At 41.1% G+C, this 27541-nt stretch overlaps 1 protein-coding gene across 4 annotated transcripts in view; it reads right to left on the bottom strand.

Annotated features, from left to right (window-relative positions):
* Positions 1 to 26682, bottom strand: part of nup214 (nucleoporin 214) — a 43440-nt gene extending 16758 nt beyond the window's left edge. For 2 of the 4 annotated variants that reach the window (XM_073951710.1, XM_073951712.1), the window contains exons 1-24: positions 26502 to 26682; positions 24159 to 24354; positions 23890 to 24041; positions 23302 to 23503; positions 22836 to 22906; positions 22609 to 22672; positions 22199 to 22302; positions 21164 to 21270; positions 21007 to 21073; positions 20502 to 20628; positions 20189 to 20347; positions 16772 to 17486; positions 14468 to 14580; positions 13690 to 13748; positions 12095 to 12175; positions 11345 to 11494; positions 9834 to 9992; positions 8099 to 8202; positions 7487 to 7669; positions 6848 to 6933; positions 5689 to 5772; positions 5234 to 5509; positions 4772 to 4933; positions 1683 to 1785 (exon numbers count right to left, since the gene is read on the bottom strand). In XM_073951710.1, coding sequence (XP_073807811.1) covers positions 1683 to 1785; positions 4772 to 4933; positions 5234 to 5509; positions 5689 to 5772; positions 6848 to 6933; positions 7487 to 7669; positions 8099 to 8202; positions 9834 to 9992; positions 11345 to 11494; positions 12095 to 12175; positions 13690 to 13748; positions 14468 to 14580; positions 16772 to 17486; positions 20189 to 20347; positions 20502 to 20628; positions 21007 to 21073; positions 21164 to 21270; positions 22199 to 22302; positions 22609 to 22672; positions 22836 to 22906; positions 23302 to 23503; positions 23890 to 24041; positions 24159 to 24354; positions 26502 to 26543 — 3566 coding nt within the window. In that variant the 5' untranslated portion in view covers positions 26544 to 26682. The remainder of the gene's footprint in view (positions 1 to 1682; positions 1786 to 4771; positions 4934 to 5233; positions 5510 to 5688; positions 5773 to 6847; positions 6934 to 7486; positions 7670 to 8098; positions 8203 to 9833; positions 9993 to 11344; positions 11495 to 12094; positions 12176 to 13689; positions 13749 to 14467; positions 14581 to 16771; positions 17487 to 20188; positions 20348 to 20501; positions 20629 to 21006; positions 21074 to 21163; positions 21271 to 22198; positions 22303 to 22608; positions 22673 to 22835; positions 22907 to 23301; positions 23504 to 23889; positions 24042 to 24158; positions 24355 to 26501) is intronic. The other 2 variants (XM_073951711.1, XM_073951713.1) reach the window with 1 other exon arrangement.
* Positions 26683 to 27541: the final 859 nt, after the last annotated feature.

Raw genomic sequence — 27541 nt, 5'->3', positions numbered from 1 at the left:
AAATGAAACCTGCACAGAATAACCCAGCCTCAACACACAGCAGGAAACTGAAGAGTCACTTCCTGTTCTCGGCCGCAGTGATTGACAGATGCGGAGTCATGTGACCGGCCGGTTCATGCAGAAGTCAAACGGTAAATCATGATTATTCAGAGATATTAATGCTGTAATCCTCTGACCGGCATGTCTCTCTGCTGATGGGGTTTCAGGTCAGCTGCTGTAGAGTGTGTGTGTGTGGTTCATCATGTAGCGCTGCAGATAACAGAGGGACCGAATACACTCACATTTGAGGTCTACACGCACCCGAGGGCAGATGAGCGCATGGGGGAAGGTTAAAACAGGACACACACACACACACACACATCTCATAATAAACACAAACACGCACACACACTCTAAGCTGACCCTCATGATGGCCTCATTTCAGATACACACACACACACACACACAGAATACACATGCACGCACACACAAAATAGATGCATACACAAAACACACACACACACACACACACATACAGAGAACACATGCACACAAACACAAAATACATACGCACACAAAGAATACACTCACACAAACAAAATACACATAGACAAAGGCACACACACACACAGAGAAAGAATACACGCACACACACAAAATAGAAGCACACACACACACACACACACACACACAAAGACAAAATACTTGCATACACAGAACATGCACATATGCAGACGATATGCGCACACACACACACACACACACATAAAAAATACAAGTATACACAGAATACACACACACGCGCACACACACAAACACACAGACAGAAAGAATACTCAGACATGCACACAAGTATGCAAGCAAAAAGGTGTGTGTGTGCACACATTTTCTCTATGTGTGTGTGTGTGCGCGCAAATTTTCTCTATATGTGTGTGTGTGCGCGCACATTTTCTCTCTATATGCGTGTGTGTATATTTTCTCTATATGTGTGTGTGTGTGTGCGCACATTTGCTCTATATGTGTGTGTGTGTGCATATTTTCTCTATATGTGTATGTGTACATTTTCTCTATATGTGTGTGTGTGTGTGTGTGTGTGTGTGTATATTTTCTCTATATGTGTGTGTGCGCACATTTGCTCTATATGTGTGTGTGTGTGTGTGTGTGTGTGTGTATATTTTCTCTATATGTGTGTGTGTGCACATTTGCTCTATATGTGTGTGTGTGTGTGTGTGTGCATATTTTCTCTATATGTGTATGTGTGCGTGTACATTTTCTCTATATGTGTGTGTGTGTGTGTGTGTGTGTGTGTGTGTGTGTATATTTTCTCTATATGTGTGTGTGCGCACATTTGCTCTATATGTGTGTGTGTGTGTGTGTGTGTGTGTGTGCATATTTTCTCTATATGTGTATGTGTGCGTGTACATTTTCTCTATATGTGTGTGTGTGTGCATATTTTCTCTATATGTGTATGTGTGTGTGTACATTTTCTCTATATGTGTGTGTGTGTGTGTGTGTGTGCATATTTTCTCTATGTGTGTGTGTGTATATTTTCTCTATGTGTGTGTGTGTGTGTGTGTGTGTGTGTGTGTGTGCATATTTCCTCTATCCATACGTGTGTGTGTGTGTGTGTGTGTATATTTTCTCTCCATGTGTGTTGGTGTGTGTGTTGAAACAGCCTCTAACTGTGCGCTGTGGTCTCTCACCTGATGACGGTGGACACAGGTACAGGTGGTCCTTTATCCTTCAGCTCCTGCACATTCACCACCTGAGGAACCGTCTTCAGCGTGGACTCAGTCAGAGACGCTCCTGAGTCAAACAGCACACACACACATTTATATCTAATCAGCATCTGAGAGAAATTCACATCACACACACACACACACACACACACACACACACACACACACACACACACACACACACACACACACACACACACACACACACACACGCAGGAGTTTTTTCACTAAATCTGTTCACAGGGTTTAGTCCCTTTATTAATCAGGGGTCGCCACAGTGGAATGAACCGCCAACAATTCCAGCATACGTTTTACACAGCGAATGCCCTTCCAGTTGCAACCCAGTACTGGGAAACATCCATACACTCTCATTCACAAACATACTTCTACTCGGTCGTGCGCATTTAGTTCAACAATCCTGCCATTTCCATGAAGCATGTTTGTACTCATGCAATATTCCAAGATGCACATTAAACAGGTGAATGGAAGCAGCTCCTGTAGACTCTGGTACAGCGCTTATATAATTCATAACATTCAGCACATCAAATAAGAGTCAGAGAGCTGTGCTCGTGGTGACATCTGTGTGTTTCAGTCAATAATAACTTAATTACAGCATTATATAATGATTCTGGCCGACTGATGTGATGTTTCAGACATGATGAGCTGCAGTTCGACACCCAGCAGGGTTTATGCACAGAAGCCCTCATTATTATTCATTTTAAAAGGAGCTGTGAGATAAATACACTATTTCCCATGTGTATTCTAGAGTATGGCACAAAAATGGTGCACAAATAAAGCATAAGAAGAGTTTATTTACATGAACAGATAGAAATTATGTTGCTTTTTTGCAATACACAATATAATAACAGGATTTATGAAAATTACAACAATAAAAAACACACACACACACACACACACTCATACATACATATACATATACATACATACATATATATTTATATATATATATATATATTTATATACATATATATATATATTTATATATATACATATATATATACATATATATATATATATATATATATATATATATATATATATATTTATATATATATATATATATATATATATATATATATATATTTATATTTATATATATATATATATATATATATATATATATATATATATATATATATATGGTCCCACTTCATATTAAGTGTCCCTAACTACTATGTACTTACTGTGTTTATAATGTATTTAAGAACACTTGTGGTGCTCTTGAGTTGGGATAGAGGTTGGGTTATGGACAGGTTTGGTGATATGGGTAGGTTTAAAGGTGGGTTAAGGTGTAAGGGATGGTCAACAGTGTATTTACAAATGTACTTACAAAAGTTAATTAAAGATGTAATTACATGTATTTAATCAAGCATACATACAAAGTAAATACATGTATTTACATAATAAGTACATTGTAACAAACTATTAAGTCCTGTGTAAGTACATATTAGTTAAGGCCACTTAATATAAAGTGGGACCATATATATATATATATATATATATATATATATATATATATATATATATATATATATATATATATATAAAATTGTATTTCTGAAAACTATATAAAAAAAAAAGTTGTTTATTTACATATATTATATCCAGCCTGATCTCACGAGAAAACGTAAGTATTTTACGTTTTGCCAGTTTAGTGGCTAATTCGTACGAGTTCAGTCGTACGAAATGGTACGATTTTAAAAAGGAGGCGTGGCACCTGACCCCACCCCTAACCCCAACCGTCATTGGGGGATTAGCAAATCGTACTAAATTGTACGAACTAGATCGTACGAATTCATACAAATTAGCCACTAAATGAAAAAGTTACGAATTGCCGTGAGATTGTGTTGATTATATCTACATTTTATTTGCTCATTCATTTTCTTTTCGGCTTAGTCCCTTTATTAAGCAGGGGTCTCCAACTTACCGCCAACTTATCCAGCACATGCTTTACGCATTTACCATCATTTTGTATATTTTGATCAAAAAAATATTATTATTTTTATGTAAAATGTTGTGTTATTGCAATGTAAAACACCTGCTCTCTGTGTTGATAGACTGTAAACTGTAGTTCAGTGTCACATGATCCTTCAGACAACACACTAATATGATGATAAAAAACACCATTGATTATTCTCAGTGTTGATCAGTGTCATATTATTGTGTAAACTGAATTATTTCATTATTTCAGGATTTAAATATGATTAAAAGAGGAGAATTGATTTAAAATAGAAACCTTTTTTAACATTAGAAATATCTTTAAGGACGTTTTTAATCAATTTGATGCAGCGTAGCTGAAAAAAAAATCACTAATTTATCGTAAAACAATCCAACTGTTTGCATCAATGTATGTGCAGTAATTCTGATGTTTGGTGTGTGTCGCCTCCTGGTGTTCAGAACACACACTGCAGCTGAGATTGACATATTTTCCTTAAAGCGTACTTATTTATATTTATATATTCAAGCTTATTTCCCTGTTACTCAAATGTGATAGTAAGTGTGAAAACATTACGGTTTATAAATATGCATATAAATAATAAAGGGCGGCACATCGGCTCAGTGGTTAGCACTCTTGCCTCATAGCAAGAGGGTCGCTGGTTCGAGTCCCAGCTGGGTCAGTTGGTGTTTCTGTGTGGAGTTTGCATGTTCTCCCTGTGTTGGTGTGGGTTTGCTCCGGGTGCTCCGGTTTCCCCCACAGTCCAAACACATGCGCTATAGGGGTAGTGATCAACTACACTGGCAGCAGTGTACAAGTGTATGAGAGAGAATGAGCATGCATGGGTGTTTCCCAGTACTGGGTTACAGCTAAAAGGGCATCTACTGTGTAAAACATATGCTGGAATAGTTGGCGGTTCATTCTGCTGTGGAGACTCCTGCTTAATAAAGGGACTGAGTTGAAGGAAAATGAATGAATGAATGACAGTGAAATAAAATTGATTAAACCGCACAGCCCTAAGTGTGTGTGTGTGTGTGTGTGTGTGTTTGTGTGTGTGTGTGAGTGTGTATGTGTGTTTGTGTGTGTGTGTGTGTACCTGGTTTCTGGCTGCTCATGTGTCTGCTGAGGGCGGCTCTTGCTGCAGCCTGAGAGGCGGGGATTGTTGTGGGCGTGGTCTTCTCTGAGGGCGGAGCTCCGTGTTTGACCGTTTTAGTGGCTAACGCTGTGCTGTCTGCACTGTCCATGTTGATCTTCGGCACTGAAACACAATCAACAGCAGCTCAAACACGAACGTCTAACTAGGACAGACGGCTGCTTCTCACTCAGGGCTGCCGTTTATGCTAATGAGATGGAGAGAGGGGCACTAGTGGGCGGGGCTTTCCCTGCTGATGATGCGTACAAAGGGAGAATGTCAATCAGTGTGTCATTCAGCAAGGCTGATTCTAACAAACACACTTAAGTCATGTTGATCATTAAAGGGTGGAGATGTTCACACACTTTAAACCCCTTATTAAATTGATTTTTATAGTATAAATGCTCCTGTTTGACGGAGACTGACCGGTGCTGATGGTGTTTATAGGGCCGCTCTGCACCCTGCTGAAGGGGCTGCTTTGCACATTGAAGCCCGGCTGGATGGAGGGCGTCCGCACCACTGCAGGGTGTCTGGGGATGGCCGGAGCCAGCAGCTGGACCGGCAGGGGCTCGTCCTCTTCCTCTGCCACCGCCAGACTGTCCTCGGGATCCTCCACAGGCTGAGACAGAGACGAGCTGGAGCTCACGTCATCCAGATCCTCGTAGAACTGAGGAGAGAGGAAGGCCGAGCGAGAGAGGTTCGCTGACACAGAGAGAGAGAGAGACTAGTCAGAAACATTATTACACAGCATATGATGACTGTACAGTTGTGTTAGAAATTAAAACATTTAGGACTTCACTTCAGGAGCACAGGTGTGTGTGTGTGTGTGTGTGTGTGTGTGTGTGTGTGTGTGTGTGTGTGTGTGTGTGTGTGTGTCCTACCTGGAGCAGTGGAGCGCACCGGTGGAGTCTGACGCTTAGACAGGAAGTTCCTCAGCTGAGACTGTTTGACTGGAGTCATTTTAGCTGCGCACACACACACACACACACAAAATTAAACAATTCAACAAACAAACATATAAACACACACAAATACACACAAGGACGCACGCGTGCACACACGTATGCATGAACACGTTTACACAAAAATGTATGCACATAAACAAACGTACGCATGCACACAAACACACATATGTTCACACACATAGACATGTTTACAAACACACACGCTCACAAATGTACACAAACATGTACGCACATGAACACAAACAAGCACGCATACACAAACACACACGCACTGAAAGACAAACATCCATGTGCACACCTGCGGATTCACAAACACACATGCATACAAACATAAGCACAAACAGGTACACACACACACACTTACACACACACAATGCATGCATGCACATTTACAAACACGCATGCATACACGCATAAGCGCAAACAGGTACACACACACACACACACACACACACACACACACACACACACACACACACACACACACACACAATGCATGCACATTTACAAACATGCATGCATACACACATAAAAGCACAAACAGGTACACACACACACACACACACGCACACACAATGCATACACACGTATAAGCACAAACATGTACACACACACACACACACATGCATACACACATAAAAGCACAGGTACACACACACAGTGCATGCGCGCGCACACACACACACACACACACATAAAAAAAAGCACAGGTGTACCCACACACAAACACACAAAAGCACAGGTACACACACACAGTGCATGTGCACACACACACGCGCACACACACACACACACACACACAATGCATACACACGTATAAGCACAAACATGTACACACACACACGCACACACACACGCACACACACACGCACACACACACACACATAAAAGCACAGGTGTACCCACACACAAACACACAAACACAAACACACGCACACATACACAGGTTCATAAACACACATGCAAACACACATAAAAGCACAAGCAGAAACATACACACAATGCATGCATGCACACACATGCACGTTCACAAACAGCAGCTCTTCTTCACTACCGTAACTCATGAATCTCTAACCTGGAGATTTAGCAGGAGCTTTAGGGCTCGTCTCCAGACTGGCCTTCAGGAGGGCGTCCTTCAGACTCTCCAGCTCACTGTCCAGACTGAAAACATGAATTACACGCATTTATTATGCGTTAATAAATGCTGAGCTGTTTTAAAAATGTCTTTGTGTGATGTGTTTTCATTAGTGCTGGGCAAAGATTAGCCGTATACAAACTAAAAGCTTGTTTTGACCAAATATAAGTGCGTATATTATATTTATATTTATTTATTTATGATGTATAAGTGATAGAAACAAAATATTTCGTTACATACATATTTAAATGTATACATTATATATTGTATATCTAAATATAAATAAACATTTTCTGAAATTACATGCATGTGTATTTATATTTATATATATATATATATATTAAATAAATAGACGGTACACACATATATTAAGTCATAACAATTTTTTTACTTTGGATGCAATTAATTTCTGCCCAGCACCAGCTTTTATGCCCTGAGGATAGCATTTAAGCTGAAATGCATTGTTCAAAATGTTAACAAATGTCTGTCTTTTGTGCTGAAATCTCCTTTTCCTCCTATCAATATAAACATCACAGCTTTTTAATCTGTTTCCGAGGGTGCTGATTGGTGCACACTGACCTCTGCTCAGTGGGTGTGGATGGCGTTCGGCTGCTGAGGCTCCACAGTGCAGATCCTCTGTAGAGCCGCAATGTGTGGAGGTCAGAGGTCAGACGGTCCAGACGCTGCTTCTGCTGGTTGATGATGTCCAGATTATTGGCCAGCGCTGCGAACAGAGCCTCTCGCTGCGGGACGATCATGTGCCTGCGGGACAAATGCAGCGTTTACGTTACAAACTTAGTCATGATTATGTCACCCTGAATATCCATCTGTGCTTCATCTAGAACTCCACATCTATAATCCTCTTAGTCTATGCTGACGTTATCTCCAGCAGCTCAAACACTCTAATGGCTAATGGACCGACGGCTGCTTCTCACTCAGGGCTGCTGGAGATGCTAATGAGATGGAGAGATGCGCACTAGTGGGCGGGGCTTTCCCCCTCTGATCGGGTCTGATTGTAGGAAACACTATGTTGAGCATCAGAGGCTGCTGGGCATACTCACACACTGCTGACACACACACACACACACCTGGGGTGAATTTTGCATAGTAGTTCCCCTTTAACTTGCACAAATTAAAGGGTAATGGACAGATGGAAACACGCTAATAAAAGCAAACACCAGATCAGCTCACCGCTGTTTCTTCTTCTTCTCCAAGTGTTTTTCCCACTCCACGTCCAGCACATCATTCACGTCCTCCATAGCGAACTTCACGTACTGGTACAAGCGGCGGATCTCCTGTTACACAAACACACATTTGTCATCACAGAAACACTTAAAGTCACACTAATACATGACTCCTGACTCAATCTGGGAACAGATACACTTACACAGATAAAGAAAATGTATACACCTTACCGTAAAACTTAAAACAAGCTAAATAATCTGGCGAGTGGCTTTAATTTAAGGAAAAACTCACTTTATTTCGACTCTTTATGTCTGAAGACAAGACTATATGTTTTGCTTGTCCTGAAAATGCTTCCTGATTTAAGAGTTTTTATCTATTTGGACTAGAAACAAGGAAACTCTGAGTAATAATAGCATATTTCACATTTATTTTTTTCCTTTATTGCATTCAAAACTGATCTAAAAGAAATAAGATTATATTAAGAAATATTAAGAAAAAATAAATAAATAAATCAGATCATATTCAAATTGTATTTGTCATACAGTCATACACTAGGGATGCAACGAATCCCTGTAAAAAAAAAAAAGCATAGTCCTGTTGTCCTCCCACGTTTGAATACGCGCGGTGCAGAATATGCATGATTAATATTGGTTTGTTTACAAAAACAACTGCAACCAAGCAGTTCTGCCTTTGCACGCTTCAGATGACCTTTCACATACACTGCACATGCGAAGACCTGTCCAACCACTTCTTAGTATGTAAATCTGTTGTGTCTGTGTGCGTGCGTGTGTGTTTATGTGTGGAGTTTCTGTGGGTTTCAGCATGGCAAGTAATGAAGATAAGGCGCAAATGCGCAGGTGAGGCCAAATACAGCAGGTCCCGCTTCCGCTGAGTGCTCCTCTGCACCTGATCACTCCCGCTACTCACTCCGTTTATTCGTCGTCTGCTATTAACAGTTTTCTTCTCGACTGACTGTTCCCACTGAATTAAGAGAGAAGAGCCGAACGCTCTCTCTTTGCTTAAGTTTCATTCACTACGATGGAGCTGATACGTGTTACGAAGCTCTCTGGAATCATAATTAAATCATATAGAAATCATAAATAAACATGCATTGGTGCCTTGGTAATGCAAGCATAATGTAAACAGAAGGGATCAATACTTTTAAAGATGTGTTGACATGATTATTATCTGCATAATTGAGACTTTTCGAGATGTAAAATAGAAAAAGGGGAAATTAAGCTTATTTTTGCTTTATTTTCTTAAGCAATTTTTTTTAAACACACAATTTTCAAAATGCCCTACTTTTATTTAATTAAACATTCAAATCTAGTCATAGGTGTGAAGCTGCTGCGCTGTCAGGTGTTTGTTACCCAATATATATGTTTATTGTTCTTTGAATTGTTCTGTAAGAAATTTTTTTTCTAAGCATAGCACAAATCGTACCAAAGCCGTGACCTTAAAACTGTGATACATACTGAACCGAGAGTAGATTGAACCATTGCACCCCTAACATACACAGAATGACATGCAGTGAAATGCTTACACAACCACTCGTGACCTTAAAATATTGACAACAACAACAATGATGACAATAAGAATCTACAGAAATGCATGAGAAAATATAAGCAAATATTACTTATTTAAATATATAAAAACATATCCCAAGAAATACTGAGAAAAATGTCCTGGCTGCATTAAGGACATATTTAATATGAATGAATTATTGCATGCTGTGTGAGACCTTGAGCTGCTCGTCCCGACGTGGGTCCAAGGGTTTCTTGTAGAGCAGCTGCAGGTAATCTTTATCCTGGTTGAGTTCGCTCTGAGATCGCGCCTCCTCAGCCCCGGCGAAACCCTCCAGCAGGCTGGTCTTCAGTGCACTGATGTCTCCATGCAGAGACTGACACACACACACACATCAACACCGTTAATAAACACACTAGGCATGGGACGATAACCAGTTTCAAGGTTTAGCGTGGTATGAAAAGGTAATGGTTTTTAAAGTATATGGCTGCTGTTTATTCATTACTTTTCCTTTGGCTTAGTCTCTTTATTTACCAGGGGTCGCCCCAGTGGAATGAACCACCAACTATTCTGGCATACGTTTTACACAGCAGATGCCCTTCTAGCAGCAACCCAGTACTGGGAAACACCCATTCACACACACTCATACACTACGGCCAATTTAGTTAATCAATTACCCTGTAGCGCATGTGTTTTTTGACTGTAACAGAGCACCCGGAAAAACCTGTGGAATATGCAATTTATTTATTTTAACATGTTGTCACATCGCTGTTAACTGGGGACTATTTTCATGCACTGAGTAATATCATTGTGTATGGCAGCAAAACTCCTTTATTATTCCTCCAGAATGATAACATAGTGCAGCTATATCAGCCTTGAAAATAACTTTCCATTTTCCGTCAGTCTTAATACACAATATAAGGGGTCGGGCTTTAAATAGGAGAGTTATCAAAACTCTGGTCATTTTTGAGTGGGATGCTAACGGTCTAATCTGATTCCATGATCTATGCTAAGCTAAGCTGAGCGAGCAGGTCAATGCACACAAATAGAGCTCTATAGCAAGCAGATAAACAAGAGTGTATATATGAAATTAATGCAGAAAAATATGGTTAGCATATAAATACTGATGCATCTACCGCTAACAAATAATATGCAATAGATCTGCTCAAGCGTTCATACGTTTTAGAATCGGTTAATTAAAATAGATGCATGTCCACGTTAGCTCTGATCTGTTAAATAACATTAATTAATGGTAATATTAAAATAACTATTTTGTTTTAATCAGGAAATAAGACTGGACAAATGCCTCACTCTGATTTTCTAGCCTTTGTTTATCTTTCTAAAGTTGAACACTTTTAATGTAATGGGTATTTCCCCTGTGGTATTATTTTTCAAGGTATCATATCAAAATTAGAAACTCCATTATTGAGACAACACTAGTGATTTTCATTTTCTGTTGGTCTCAGTACACGATATACAACATAAAGGTCGAGATTTAAATAGGAAAACCATCAAAACCCTGGTCATTTTCAAGTGAGATGCTAACGGTCTAATCTGATTCCATGATCTATGCTAAGCTAAGCTAAAAATGCTCCCGATAGAGGGAAAGATCAGCTGAATGGATTAAAAAAATATTTAGTGGAGCAGCAAAATCAGAATATTTACAATAAAAGTGGAGTGTTCCTTTAACACACACTCATCTCTGTTGTCAGTGTGTGTGTGTTGTACCTCAGTGGTGTCTTTAATCTCCAGTGTGAACGTGTTCAGGTTCTCCGACTCTTTCCGCAGGTCCCTCATGTCGTCAGTGCTGCCCACTCTGAAGTCTGCGTTCCTGCAGCGGCTCTTCAGATCCTCCAGCTCCTTCTGGAAGAGTCCGATCTGAAGACAGAGAAATGCAAATTAAGGAGAAACATGTGTAATGAAATATCTCAAAACACACCCACAGAGCAGATTCACCCTCATCACACGCAGGAGAGAGAAGATACAGGCCAATCAAATCATTTATATAAATAGTTTTTTTTTTTGGTGCACAAAAGTGCGAATTACAGGGGGGTTTGGGGGAGATGGGTGTGTGTGTGTGTGTGTGCGTTAGGGTTGTCATGATACTGGAATTCAGTCTAATCAATACTCAAATTTTAAAAACGTCCATTTCCCGCTAACATTTAAGCGCTGTTAAGCACGTTCCTTACTCAAACATTTTTTTTTTTTTTGCTTGTTCAAACTACTTCTTGATTTAAAATGAGCTGAATCAACACAATTATTGAGATTTCATTGGGTCAACTTGATTTTTTGTTATGTTCGATTCATACATAAATGAATCATAGTCACGTCGATCAGCTGGTGTGTCTATAAGATGATATACGAGCTATCCGCTGATGAATCGCAGCTTTTAAATTCATGTTTTTAAAATTGCTGTGTTGACTGATACCGAATTTCAGTATCGTGACAACCCTAGTGTGTGCGTGGATGGAGTTTTACCTCTTCCAGGATTCCAGTCATGACCGGGTCCGAGTCCTTCTTCTGCTGCAGCTGCTTCTCCAGCGCCTTCACAGACACAGGCTGACGGAAACACACACACACACGTTTTTGTGAATTGCAGGGACATTCCATAGGATTTCACTGCTTCATACTGTAAAAACTGTATTTTCCATCGCCTTATCCCTATCGCTCTAACCCATTGGTCACCAATGTCGGTCCTAGAGGGCTGGTGTCCCTGCAGGGTTTAGCTCCAACTTGCCTCAACACACCTGCCTTGATGTTTCAAGTATACCTAGTAATGCTGCGTTCACATCAGATGCGGAATGCGCGTCAAACACGAGTGATTTACATGTTAAGTCAATGCAAACTCCCGAATAGACATCCTGCGACGCAATACGCGCGAACGGCGTGGCGCGAATGATGCGAATTGCGCAAATGGCGCAGTGCGAATGTCGCGATACGCGCGGTGCGAATGGCGCAATACGCGCAGTGTGAATGACACAGTGCGAACGGCGCAGCGCGAATTAAGCGTTTTGCGCGTTTCGCTCGAGTTCGAAAATCTTAACTTCAGCGTACATTCGCGCATTGTTAACCAATCAGAAGCTTGCTCTTGTGGGGGTTGGGGGTGGCGGGGTGTTGGGCGTGACTCTCAGACGCGACCCTAAACGTATCGACGATGTTTTACAGCCTTCATAAAAGACAAACACTGTTTTTTCTTCATAAAATCCATGTTAGCCATTTAGCAACGAAGCTAGAGTCACCGGGCAGACAGAAACCCTGCCCATCTCGCGAACCCGCGTCTGTTTTGAAGTGCATTTGACACGCGAATAAAGCGGATTTGATGCCCAAAAGAAGCGGGGTTTGACGCACGAATGAAGTGAGTAACCTCAAATGTCCATGTGGCAATTTACGCGCGAATAGTGTGATCCGCGTCTGGTGTGAACACAGCATAAGAGCTTAATTAGCTTGCTCAGGTGTGTTTGATTAGGGTTGGAGCTAAAACCTGCAGGACACCGGCCCTCCAGGAACAAGTTTGGTGACCCCTGCTAACCTAAAACCCTACACTTCACTGGAGACTGCAGTTTTACTTTCAGAAAATAATTAAAATAATAGATTAATTAAAAAAAAATCAATTCTGATTTATGCGATTGTTGGGAAATGGGCACATCAGCAATGTCCTTGTAATTCACCTTCTCCTGTAATACCCGTGTCATAAACATGACATCAGTATACACATTTGTAATATGTCACACACACACACTAGTTGGTCGATTTTGTTTCTTACAATATATGTGAGGGCAATTGAGTCCTCACAAGTATAGCTAAACCTGCACACACAAACACACACATAGACTTCCATTGTTTTCCATTGTTAAATTAATAATAGTGTCGGTGGCCTAGCCCTATCCCTAACCTAAACCCATATAGAAACAACTGCATATCATTACATACTAATAAATATGTACTGGACAATTTATAAGCACATTTAATTAGTGAGGAGCATTAAAATATCAACACAAGTGGATCGTTTTTATATCTCACTATACACACAAACGCACGCACGCAGAGCAGCTGATTATGGATCAGAGCTGTACCTGTGCCGATGGAGTGCTGGACGCAGGAGCGGCTGGAGGAACACTGACCCGAGACAACACTGAAACACAACACACACGAAAATCGTCATCATCAAGTTCAAGTTGAGCCTTAAATATGTCTCACAGGACCACGGTGCTACATAAGTAAACATGATCATAAATATGAACACACACTGGACGCAGGAGCCATTTTAATCCTATACATGACTAATAAACTGCAGCGGTAATGCTGAACTATACACATAACCTAGGACAGACTATACCAGACCTTTTACATAAGACAGAACAATTTTCTCTGAGGTATTGTGCAAAAGAGGCATTTAAGGATGAAGAAAACAGGTAGTGCAACATGATGTATGGTTCATTCACAGGTAAACATTGCTTTTCTATTGAGTCCTGGCCAGATTAAACTCCATCTTACAAGGACTCAATAGGAAAGTAATGTTTACCTGTGAATAAACTATAAATCAGTGAAGTGTCTGGTGCATATGGAGAGAAGAGTGTTTCTCAGGGTGGTTTGCAAAGCCCACTCACCCGTGTGAGGGGCACTCAGAAATGCACAATGTTTTTTTATGGAAAGCGTCTTATGCGAATGTGCAAAACTGGTGCACAAGTGTTGGTTAAAGTGTCAGAGAGATGAAAGAGAGGTGGTTTGTCAAGCCCACTCACCACCATCATCATCATCATCATCATCATCACCCTTAGATTTTAATAGACAATTATGTGCATGCATTTTCATGTCAGTGTGTGTTGTGACAGCGGTGGTGTGAGTGTGTACCTGCATGAGTGGAGGGTTTGAGCGCTGCTGTTGTGGGGGCGCTGGACTCTGCTGTGGGTTTGGGTGTGGAGGTCAGAGAGAACGGCTGCACAGGAGCCTCCACTGCTGAAAACCTGCACACACACATGCAGGCAGAGAGAGACACACACACAAATACAAACACACAAACAAACACCATTCAGGATTATACAGGGAATATGTCATCTGGATTACATAAGGCAAGTTTATTTATATAGCACATTTCATACACAGTGGCAATGCAAAGTGCTCTTATATCAGTGGTCCCCAACCCCGGGCCTGGATTAATCAGTACCGGGCCGCACAAGAATTATTTATCTTTAAGTTGGCAGATAAAGTAGCTGCATTTAAAGCCAAACTGGATTTGTGGGGACGCCACGTGAACAGAGGCGTATTGGACATGTTTCAAACATTAGCTTGGATTTAGTGTGAGACCGAGCCTCACCAAGCTGGTGCACGATCACCAATCTTCAGTGTTAAAGGAGTTTGAGCGCTACTTCCCAACCTCAAAGCACCCACAAACAGCCAAGGAATGGATACGTGACCCATTTGTCAACAAACCAGCTGAATCCAGCATGTCCGTGCAAGAAAAAAGACTGCAAATGACGGCGGCCTTAAAACAGTGTTCAAGATAACAACTCTGCCGGCGTTCTGGATTAAAGTCATGGCAGAATACCCAGAGATCGCTAACACAGCGCTGAAAACCCTGTTGCCATGTCCAACATGCTATCTGTGTGAAGCGGGGTTTTCTGCAGTGACAGCCACCAAAACGAGGCAAAGGAGGAGACTGGACACAAGCCACACACTTCAGGTGTCAATAGCCCCTTTCACACAGTGATACCGGTAAAAATATGGAAAATTTTCAGAACATTGGCTAATCAGCGCTGTTTAACACTGTAAAAAATGCAGGGTTCCACACAATTCATTCATGTTGTCCCAACACAAATTTATAAAGTTAACTTAGCACTTTAAACAAATTTATGTATGGATTGAACATAACAAAATATCAAGTTGACCCAATGAAATCTCAATAATTGTGTTGATTCAGCTCATTTTAAATCAAGAAGTAGTTTGAACAAGCAAAAAAAAATGTTTGAGAAAGGAACGTGCTTAACAGCGCTTAAATGTCAGCGGTAAATGGACGTTTTTAAATTTTCAGAACAAAAAGCGCTGTTCGTACAGGCGAGGACGTTACAGAGTTTTTCCGGAACAGAGCATTCACACATCCACTCCAAAATAGCGGTAATTCTGACACCATTAACCAGATATGAGCTCTAAATGGCTGCGCTTGTATTTGTAAACATTTGACGACAATCACAAACTCTGTGGATGATCTTTGATGAAAACATAGAGAGAAACACTTTGGCATGTCGAGATGTACATAATATGCGTGTGTGCTGGCGCTCACGGCTGTTTCACGGGCACACGCAAAGCTTGAAGATAAACAAACAACGGCTCATCATAAGCATCTTATCGATAATTAATTACACGGTTGGCATTAAGATGAACATATAAACGTGATCTGACTAATTTCTAGCAGCTAAATGTGTCTGGGAAAATATTCAAAGGCTTTTATTCTCGTAAACCGCACGGACGTGAATGCGTCTGACTGTTCTGATTGGCTGTTCTGACATTCTAGACGTGCACGCGCGCTTTCCGGCAGTCTTCCTTCTGCATTACCCCCAGATGGGACCATCTCGTTGCAAAGAAACAAGCTCAGGGCTCACACTGATTTAGCGCTACGGACAGTTTGTGATGTTATAATATGTTATATTGTTGGAGCAATGTGCTAATAAAGTTATTACTTCCTAATGTTATAATAGCATTGTAATGTTGGAGCAATGTGCTAATAAAGTTCCACATGAGTACACAGTGGATTCACCTTTATTATATTTATTATTATTAATTCAACTTTTTTGGTACCTATTAATCTATTGGACGTCTTTCCAACAGATTCGATTTTTCACCTAAAATCGAAAAGTTTACAGCTCTATTTACCTGCCCCCCAATTTCAAAGTCTCTTAAATCCCCTTTCTTCCCCATTCTGATGCTCGCTTTGAACTCCAGCAGATCACCTTCACCATTTCCACATGCCTAAATGTGGTGAGCTGCTGCCATGTGATTGGCTGATTAGAGATTTGCGTTAACGAGCAGTTGGACAGGTGTACCTAATAAAGTGGCCAGTGAGTGTATACACATCTATATCAATATATATACTCAACTGCACACACAATAAAGCAATGCACTTATTTGTTTTACGCACTTAATAGCAACAAGAAAGCCTACCTGTCAGTGAGGTTCATCTTGACAGCAGGAGTCGCGGGCTCCACTGGTGCTTTAGGTGCGCTGATGATTGGAGACATGCTGGCCGGACGCTGAGGAGGAACTGGAGCGGCAGTGGCCTCCTTTAGGGTGGAGGAGCTGAAAGAAAAGCCTGCAGCAGAGGACGACGAGGGTTTGGGCGGATTAAAGGAGAAACCGGAGCTGCTGGAGCCCAGAGAAAAAGCTGGAGGAGCCGCAGAGCTCAGAGGAGGAAGAGAAAAGGAGAAACCAGAGGAGGAGGTGGGCGGAGCCGAGGAGTTGGCTGGGGGCGGGGCTGAGAATGATGCTGGGGGAGGGGTTGAGAATGATGAGGTAGCTGTGGGAAGTGCTGAAAATGATGCTGGGGGTGGAGCTGAGAAAGATGAGGTGGAAGGGGGCGGGGCTGTGAATGATGTTGGAGGTGGAGCTGAGAATGAAGAAGTGGGTGTGGGCAGGGCTGAAAATGATGCTGGAGGTGGGGCTGAGAAGGATGATGTGGAAGGGGGCGGGGCTGTGAATGATGAGGTAGCAGAGGGAGGAGCTGTGAAGGGTAATGTGTAAGGGGGCGGGGCAGAGGAAGTCACTGGGGGCGGGGCTGAGAAGGATAATGTGGCTGGGGGCGGGGCAGCAGTGGAGGATGTTGGAAATGATGGGAAGATGGAGGATGCAGTGGCGACTGGAGCAGCAGGGAAGGACGACTCTGAAACGAGATGTGCAATAAAGTTAATGTTAAAACTGGAGCTTGGATGGTAAACGACACTCACACAGCGATGCCGGTATTTTCCAAAAAGGTGGACAGGTGGAGAACGAGCAAATGATGACAGAATTTACATTATTATGTATTTAAACAGAAATATAACATTTAATTTGTATATTTTTGTGTTGTATGTACAGAATGTGAGCATTTTTATACTAATATACATGATATGGCTCTATATCAGCACTGGTGGGAGGTGTGCGTTGGCACCAGGCTGCAGGCGTTCCACTAGTGCTGATATACAGCCATTTAGCACTGCTACTCATGAGATATTGTGTTTATACAACAGTTCAACGGCACAATCGTGTATATAAATAAGAAATTCAAACACAGAGAGTCTAAAAACCCCTTTTTATGAGGAACTACTTTCTTCCGCCATTCATTCACATCTGCAGCTGACGTCAGAACAGCAGAAGCAGTTACTCATTCACCAACATCACTATAGAGCTAGTGTTTGAATGATTCTCTAGCGTAATGTCTAAAGTGATGACAGAACAGCTGATTTTGCTCTTATTTTAAGATTATAAGGCTGAACGTGACATGAAATGCCATCAGTCTACAGAGATATCTTCTTACAGTGTTACAGTCTGCAGTATTTCTCTGCTGCAATCGGGATATCACAATAATTAACCCCGAAAAAAGCAACGCAATCACTACCAGACTGCTGTTGTGCTTGCGATAAGGAAAAACGCTAAACACATGCAGACTTTGCTTCTCTCTGTCTGCCAACACAACGCACATTCCTGATATGTGAGCATTTACATTACATTTTTCACCGCCGTGGGTTTATAACACGAGCATTTATGATGCCGACGTCTAAGGACAATAAGATGTTTCACAAATCCTTATAAATGTACTTTTGTGCCTGAAGCAATTAGGTTATGTAATAAATGTAGTTAATTGATGGACTATTATTTGTTTTTCTTTGTACTTGCTGTTAAGTGTTGATGTTTATTGTGTTAAGTGTGTCATACTTGTTATAATATATGTGTCGAAATATACACCATGTCGAAATGAATTGCCCTAAGGAGATTAATAAAGTTTTAAACTAAACTAACTGATTGTATTTTAATTACTTTACAACATTGATGCTGTAAAAGGAATCATGTAAAATAGAAAAAAACTCTTTTCAGTAGTTTATCAGTATGGGAACAACACTAGCTGGGCATAACACTGTTAAGAACCGGGATAGGATGCAGTGGGTTTTGGGCGGCCGCTGCGTTCAGGTACTGTACCAAAGTTGGCAACCCGGGGATGTTTACAGTCTGTACCAAATAGGAGGGTGAGTGAAATTACGGGAGTTTTCCGGAAGATTTAAAAAAACAGGATGGTTGCGGGAGACTAGTCTGAAGTACGGGATACTCCCAGGATAAAACGGGAGTGTTGGCAGGTGTGCTCACCAGTTTAATAATGATCTGACCTGCTGTAGTCAGAATTCAGACTGTTATATCTGCTAAGCGTAAAGGCTCATTATGCGGTTCTGGCGCCATCTTGTGGATAGACAACATCAACGGTCTTTAGTCTACTACACTATGGCAGGCTAATGCTGCGTTCACACCAGATGCGGAACGCGCGTCAAGCGCGAGTGATTTACATGTTAAGTCAATGCAAACGCGCGAATACTGTGGCGCGATACGCTCGGATGGCGTGGGGCGAATTGAGCGTTTTGCGCGTTTGACGCGCTTAACGAGCGTTTCGCGCGAATCTCTCGATTTCAAAAATCTGAACTTCATCATACCAATCAGAAGCTTGCTCTTGTGTGGGCGTGATTGTGACGCAGAACCTGTTGTCGGTGTTCCAAGGGAAATCCTCCAGCCTTCACCGACAACAGTTCATCAAACTGGGCTTGGCTCAGTCAGAAGCACCTCTGAAAGCCTCCGTCATCCAGGTACAGTTTCTGGAGGAGTTTAAGAGCTTACAGAGCTGCTGCACCTCTGAAAGCATGTAGTGGACTCAGACACGACCCTAAACGTATCGACACTTTTCCAGTCTTCATAAAGCACATAAACACTGTTATTTTCTTCATAAAATCCATGTTAGCCTTTTAGCTATGAAGCTTGAGTCTTCGGGCAGACAGAAGCCCTGCCCATTACGCGAATCCGCGTCTGTTCTGATGTGAATTTTGACGCACGTATGAAGCGAGTAAACTCAAATGTTCACGCGGCTATTTATGCGCGAATATCGCGATTTATCCGCGCGTTCCGTGTCTGGTGTGAACACAGCATAATGGCTGTCGACGAGCTCTCTCAGAAATTGTAAATATTTCAAATAGGCACTATTCTTATAAATAAACTGCATAGTTGCAATCTAAACTACTACATTCTCCACTAAAATAGCCTCAAAAGTACATTATTTTGTTCAACAGCAGTAATATTTGTCAAACTGTAGAGTGTCTCTCTGCTTGTTGCTGGCTGTATGCGCGGAGTAATACACAAAGGGTAAAAAGGCTGTACGGTTGCTGATATTACTTAAATATCTCACGGCTATCAGCCTATCAGATTCGAGAATCAGACAGAACTGTTGTATAAATAAATATAGACAGTACATGTGTGTATCTATGATGTAAATATAGAAACTTTTATCTTGGATGCGATTAATTGTTTGACAGCACTAACACAGATAGAAAGAGATGTATGAGCTCTTACTGGCGGCGGGTGCTCGTTCCCCGTCCAGCGGCAGTGGTACCGCAGTGGCGTTCAGCTGTTTGACTCCCGGGTTCAGGTTGAGTAAAGAGAACGGACACAGAACTCCATCAGTGGAGAGCAGCAGCAGCGTCGGTGCAGCAGGAACCTTCTTCTCATCAGCTGAGGAGCACAGAACACACAGCACATCACTACACACACACACACACAAACAACAACTTCACAAAAAACCAGTGACAGCACTAAACACACACAGACACACCCTAAACACAACCACCACACACACAACTAGTGACCACACACACACAGCTCCTACACAGTTGAATGTCCTCCTGGCTGGTGTAATCGATGGCCACGCCCACAGGAAGAGTGTCCTCGCTGTTCTCCGTGACAGGAAGCTCCGCTCGACTGGCGTCTTCCAGCAGCCACAGCTCCCAGTTCACCTGCACATTGGTGGATCTGGCTTAAATATCCCTCATCTACAATCATTGTACTCATAATATTTAAACAATCAGTCATTTCTACTTTGATGTTAGTTTAAATTGTGCATTTTATTAGCTCAAGGTTTTATTTAAGAGCACAAATTAAACAAAATAACAAACTAAAACAAAATAAAACTAGAAATTGTTTCATTCTCACTTATTTCTGGTTTATTTTAAGCAATAATGATATATAAATATGTTAGCTGTGTGTTTAAGTCAGATTTATTTTAAGGTGTTTCAGTAATGAAGGGATTTTTAATGCTCTTTACTTTGATGTAATTGTGTGTAAAGTATATAAAGCCCCTCGTCACAGTCGGTGTGGGGTAACAGGAGATTTACCTTGTCCTCTTGTTTGGCGATGATGCTGACCTCAATAGCAGCAGCTGAAGCAGCCAAAACCAGATCCCTGCGCCGGACAACAACAGACCCATGTCAAAACTCAGAATCCTCATAATGTCTGTGTGTGTGTGTGTGTGTGTGTGTGTCTGTTTCTCACCAGTCCTCGATGTGGCACAGGTAATAATGGTGCTGTCTCTCAGTGCAGGTGCCGTACACCAGATCATTGAAGTTCAGGTAGCGCTCGTCTCTCTTCTCATCCTTTTTCTGACACACACACATACACAGACATGAACAAACACATACACATAAACAAACAAATGCACACACACAAACACATACAAATACATGCATAAACACACACGCATGCACACACACGCACACACAGAAATAAACTAAAACAAGCACAAAAACTCACACAAATACACAAACAACCACACACACATAAACAAACAAACACACAAACAACCACCCAACCACACACAAACAAACAAATAAATAAACACACAAACACCCACACACAAACAAAAACACAAACACCCACACACACACAAACACCCACACACAAACAAAAACACAAACATCAACCAAACACACAAACACCTATACACAAACAACCCCCCCCCCACATACACGCACACACACACACACACACACACAAAAACACAAACACCCACACAAACAAAAAAAACACACAAACACCCACACACAAATAAACAAACAAACACATATACAAACCCCACAGAAATACACAGGTGTGCATACACACATGCACAAGCACACACACAAATGCACAAAAAACCAACACACACACACACACACACAAACACCCACACAAACAAACAAACAAACACACACACACAAACGCACAAACACACACAAACAAGCAAATGCACAAACACCCACACAAACAAACAAACACCCACACACATGCACACACACACAAACGCACAAATACCCACACCCACACACATAAACACCCAAACACAAACAAATAAACAAACACCCACACACATACACACACACAAACAAACAAACGCACAAACATCCACACACACACAAACACCCACACACAAACAAACAAACAAACCCCACAGAAATACACACAGGTGTGCATACACCAATGCACAAGCGAACACACAAATGCACAAAAACCCAACACACACACACACAGGTATGTGTGCGAGGCACTTACAGGTATGGACACCACCACCAGCTCCGGCGGCGTCTCCAGAGATCCATCTGCTGCTGCGTACGCCACCGCAAAAGTGTAGGTGCTCAGCCACAACACGTCCAACACTAACACACACACACACACACACACACACACACACACACACACACACACACACACACACACACACACACACACAATGAGGGAATTCTGCAGAAGCACAGCTCAGGCATGTCTTTCATTGGTTAGTAACACTCTTAATCTTATTTTCGCATGACAATTATCCGGCTTATTTAGCTAAACTGCTCAGACCGTGACTTGGCGGTCAGTGTGAGACAGTAATGTGTCCATAATGCCGTTATGTCATGCACAAACGGCACTAGGAGGCAACCCTAGTGCCGACACACACCAATAACAACAGTGAATGATACCTTTGACAGGGTGATCCTGACTGTAGAAATTGGGACACGGGATCACCTTCTTGGCCTGTAACGTCTGTCAGACACACACACACACACAAACAAGTCCACAAGTCCATCAGAACACTGTAATGTAGTAATAATGTGCACCTTTCTGTAAAGCTGCTTAGGAATGGTAATTATTATAAGAAGCGCGATACTAACACATTATATACATATATAAAACTGAACAGACTTACCGGAGTAAACTGAACCACAGTGGCGTCTTGTTTCCCAGCAGAAACCTGCTTCCCTTTGGGACTCCAGCAGACTGCAGGTCCAGAGAGAAATAAATGAACACATACACACATATAACAAGGTTTCTGCAGATATCATGATGGCAAATTTTAGACCCTGCGGAAACCCTGATATAAGCTCACTGTTAAGCAGATGCATGACTAGATGTGTTTCCATCCACCTATTCAATGTGCATTTTGAAATATCGCATAAAAAATACTACATGGAAATTCCAAGATGTGCACAAATGTAAAAAATGTGCATAAAAACATGTGCCATAACAAAAACACTAAAGCTGAGTACAACAAGCTTCACATCTGATATGAAAAAATGCCTCTAAAAGCCTCATGCGTTTCATCTTCTGATGCAGAACTCATTTATTTTAGGAGAACAAACACCAGCGTCAGAATAAACGCAGCAGACACTGACCGCAGGTGATTCCTGTAGATGCTGGAAGCTGAGCGACCACGGTGACCGAGTCCTGGACGTCCAGCACCATCATACTGCCGTCAGACAGACAGACGGCCAGGCGGGACGCGTCCACCGGACTCCACTTCAGATCCTGAACCAGCGTGTTTGGAGAAGCCGGCGGTCTGAAGGAGCAGAAGGGACGCTTCTGCTGTCCGTCCTGCTGGACAACACACACAAAACAAGCATACACACACACACACACACACACTGGTGTTCAGCACATACATGATCTCTCACCAATGAAGAGATATACCAGCAGTGTCACATGAGTAGCAGTGCGATAATGCTGTATATCGATTAATTTATGTTATTATAGTTATTAATGTCAGCTTAGCAGGATTAGATATTAATTATTTAGATGTCTTCTAAAAAAGCAGTACAAATATTAAATACTGTCTATTATTCAAAGTAATAATAACGATTAAAAAGAAATCAGTCTAACAGCTGCACTTCCCATCATGCACTGCAGACGCTGATCATGTTTGAGATGTAAATCATCGACTGACACAAGCGGAGTCATGTGAAGTGTAAAGAGCGAGCACTGACCTTGTTGAGGAAGCTGCGCATGTCGTAGAAGTGCATGATGAGCTCCGCAGCGTCTCCCGATCCACACACACACAGACTGAGCTCATCACTGCTCAGAGAAATATGATGGAGACACACGTCCATATCTGCTGTCACTGCGCACGCACACTCCACTGAGAACACACACACATGAGTTTGAGTCTGAGCGAACACAGTCTGAGCAGAGTCACCACACACATACTCAAACAAAGACAGATAGAGAAATGATACACAGACAGAAACACACACACCGGTGTCATTAGGGTTTCCCTCTGTGCGTCCGGCTGCGATCACGTCTCTGGTCCAGAACAGCTTCAGCGTTCGCTCTCGGCCGGCGATGGTCAGGCCGTACCTGTTGGAGACGCAGAGCAGACTGCAGCGCTCCTTCGGCAGATCCGCACACGACTCAAACACACGGATCTTCTTCATCTGACGGAACTGGAAGTCCTGGACACATTCAGAAGAGCACAGCAGCAGAGAGTGTGTGTGTGTGTGTGTGTGTGTGTGTGTGTTAGTAACAGCTTACACATAGCATCTATTACACTCAACTAACCAGCCGATCAGACTGAATTGAACTTCTGTGCATGTGAATCTGAAGGGAAGCTGCATCTGGCTCCTGCATGCTGAGGTTTGTGATGTGTGAAATAATAAACAACCAGAACATCTGACATTTCATAAACTCCAGCACATGTTGATGTTTTTAGTGTTTATATACTGTGCAACTTACACACAAGCCCTGCGTTTTTCTAATTTTGACTGCAATATACAGTTGAAAGCAGAGGTTTACATACACTCTAAAAAAAGCAGCATAACCATTTTTGTAAAAATCTCTGATGGTAACTCATAATAAATGTTTAATATTTTAAGTCTGTTAGGATTAACTAAATGATTTAATTTGCTAAATGCCAGAATAATGAGAGAATTTGTTATTAATTTCTAGACAGTCAATAGTTTGCACACATTTCCTTGGTATTTTAGTTTTGCTTGTAAACTGTATAACTTTGGTCAAGTGTTTTGGGTCTCCTTCCACAAGTTTCTCACATTAGTTTACAGGAATTTTGGTCCATTCCTCCTGACAGAATTGCTGTAACTGAGTCAGATTTGTAGGCTTTCTGCTCACACACTCTTCTTCAACTCTGCCCACACATTCTCTATAGGATTGAGATCAGGGCTTTGTGATGGCCAATTCAATACATTCACTCTGTTGGCACATTTGAACTGATTTGGCAGTGTGTTTAGGGTCATGGTCTGTTCAGAAGAGCCATTTGTGGCCAAGTGGTAATGTCCTGGCTGATGTGTTGAGATGTTGCTTCAGTATTTCTCCATAATGTTCTGTCTTCATGATGCCATCTATGCTGTGAAGTGGACCAGTCCCTCCTGCAGCAAAACAGCCCCACAACATGATGCTGCCACCCCCATACTGCACAGTTGGGATGGTGTTCTAGGCTTGTGCGCTTTCCCCTTTGTCCTCCAAATGGTTATTGTGGCCAAACAGTTCAATCTTAGCTCCATCAGAGCACAGCACATGTCTCCACACATCAGTCTATTCCCAGTGTCATTCAGCTAATGGTAATCTGGCTTTGTTGTTGATTCTGGCTTGTTGATTTTCCAATGTTGTCACACAAGGAAGCAGTGTGTTTGAGCACTGAGTCAATACTATTCTACAGTTGTGCCTTACATTAACTCAAATGTTGTCAATCAGCCAATCAGAAACTTCCAAAACCCTGACATCATCATCTGAGCTTTATCACAGGCAGAATAATCTTACTATGTGTAAACTTGACTTTCAAGAAGAGTTATAAATATTTCTCAAACAATATCTCTCTCATTATTCTGCTGTTAAGCAGGACAGAAACACACCTAAACTTACCTAAGAGAAAAAGTTAAGTCTTATTATCATCTTACTTTTTTAAAATGGTTATGTGCCTTTTGGTACACGCATGTAAACTTCTGCTTTTAACTGTAGTAATATTGTAAATCTTCTTGAAAAGCCGCTTTGGACTGATAATAATTATAAAATATGAATAAAGTAAAAATGAATAATCAACCTGTTTATGTCATCACTTAATTAAAACAAAAGTGAAAGTGCGTCAGTTAAAGGCTGATCAATACTTCTTACGTCAAGCGAAACACTTGAATAAGATATTTACAGTAAATACTATTGACTTTCTGAACCATTCTATAGTAAAAGTACCTGAATAAATCTGTTGTGATTCTATAGTAGTTTACTACAGCTGTACAGGGTAACTTTACATTAACGTGCATTACAATACACCACAGGTTACTATAGTAAAATCTTAAGTATACTACAGTATTTATTACTTTATCAGTTCACTATAGTTACTACTACAGTATGTAGGAACATTCATTAACAAAGAGTTGTAGATAATATAACATATACAGTATAATACACTTTACAATAGTACGTTATCGTTTATTTATTCACGTGGGGAAACATTCACACGCGAGTTGCAGGAACTCTCACCGTCAATATAGATTATATACAACTAACTCAACCACATACAGAGAGACTAATATTATTAATAATAACATAATAATATCAATATTCTCTGCGTTCTGCTGCTAATGCTCACCTTCATCTCTCTCTCAGGAATGGAGTCCGGATCGTCGGCCATCTTTGCGAAGATTCCCGCCAACACCGTCAACACCAATAATAGCTCGATGTGAAGATAATAAAGCTGTTATTAATAAACGGATGAATTTATTCTGCTCTTCTCAAACTCATGTTAGCACGAAGCCGCGCTGAACTTCAGCAGGAAGTGACGCTCATGCTTGTTTTGAAGCGGAAAAGCGCGTCGTCATTTCTGCCAGCGACATCTGCTGGGGTTGTTGCTAGAAGGGATACAGCTGCGGCCGGAGGCTAATGAGAATTATTATTTTTTATTTATTAAAATACCGATTAATTGTGTTTTATTATATGCCCCCATTCCAATCCTAAACCCAACCCTCACTGTAATGTAAAATCAGTCATTATAACAAGAATTATGTATACTATTAATTACCAATTAATTGAATTTATCCGTCATAGTAATTTAAAAACGGTACTTATTATGAGAATAGTTCATACTATCAACAACTAATTGTATTTTATTAACTTATACCCCCATTTCAGCCTAAACTGACCCTTCATAGTAGTGTAAACACAGGTATAACGAGAATTATTTATATTATTTATTATATTACACATTAAATTGTATTTTATTAACGTTTACAACTATCCCAACCCAACATCTACCCCTCATAGTAATGTAAAAATATGAATTATAGTTGTACAGTTTATTATTTATTTTAAAAAATATACTAACGTGAAATCCGCAGCTGTATCCCATGTAAAACTGGTAAACAGTGGAGACACTGCGCATGCGCACACATGCTACGTCCACATTTGCTTGAAGTCATAAAAAAGGTTAAAAAAATTTAAACATATAATTAATATTTATACTTGTTAAGGATGATTTCAAATGGGTAAACGACGATAAACAATCATAATGTCACAGATATAATTCTATCTCAAATAAATGTCGTTCTTCATCAAAGAAAGCTGAAAAAACGACCTTATCCACATTTACAACATGATAAATAAAATAAACTAACATAAAAATATGCAAATTGT

Source organism: Danio rerio, chromosome 5 (assembly GCF_049306965.1).
Source record: "Danio rerio strain Tuebingen ecotype United States chromosome 5, GRCz12tu, whole genome shotgun sequence".
NCBI classification, from domain to species: domain Eukaryota; kingdom Metazoa; phylum Chordata; class Actinopteri; order Cypriniformes; family Danionidae; genus Danio; species Danio rerio.
This window is presented reverse-complemented; position numbering and strand designations above follow the sequence as displayed.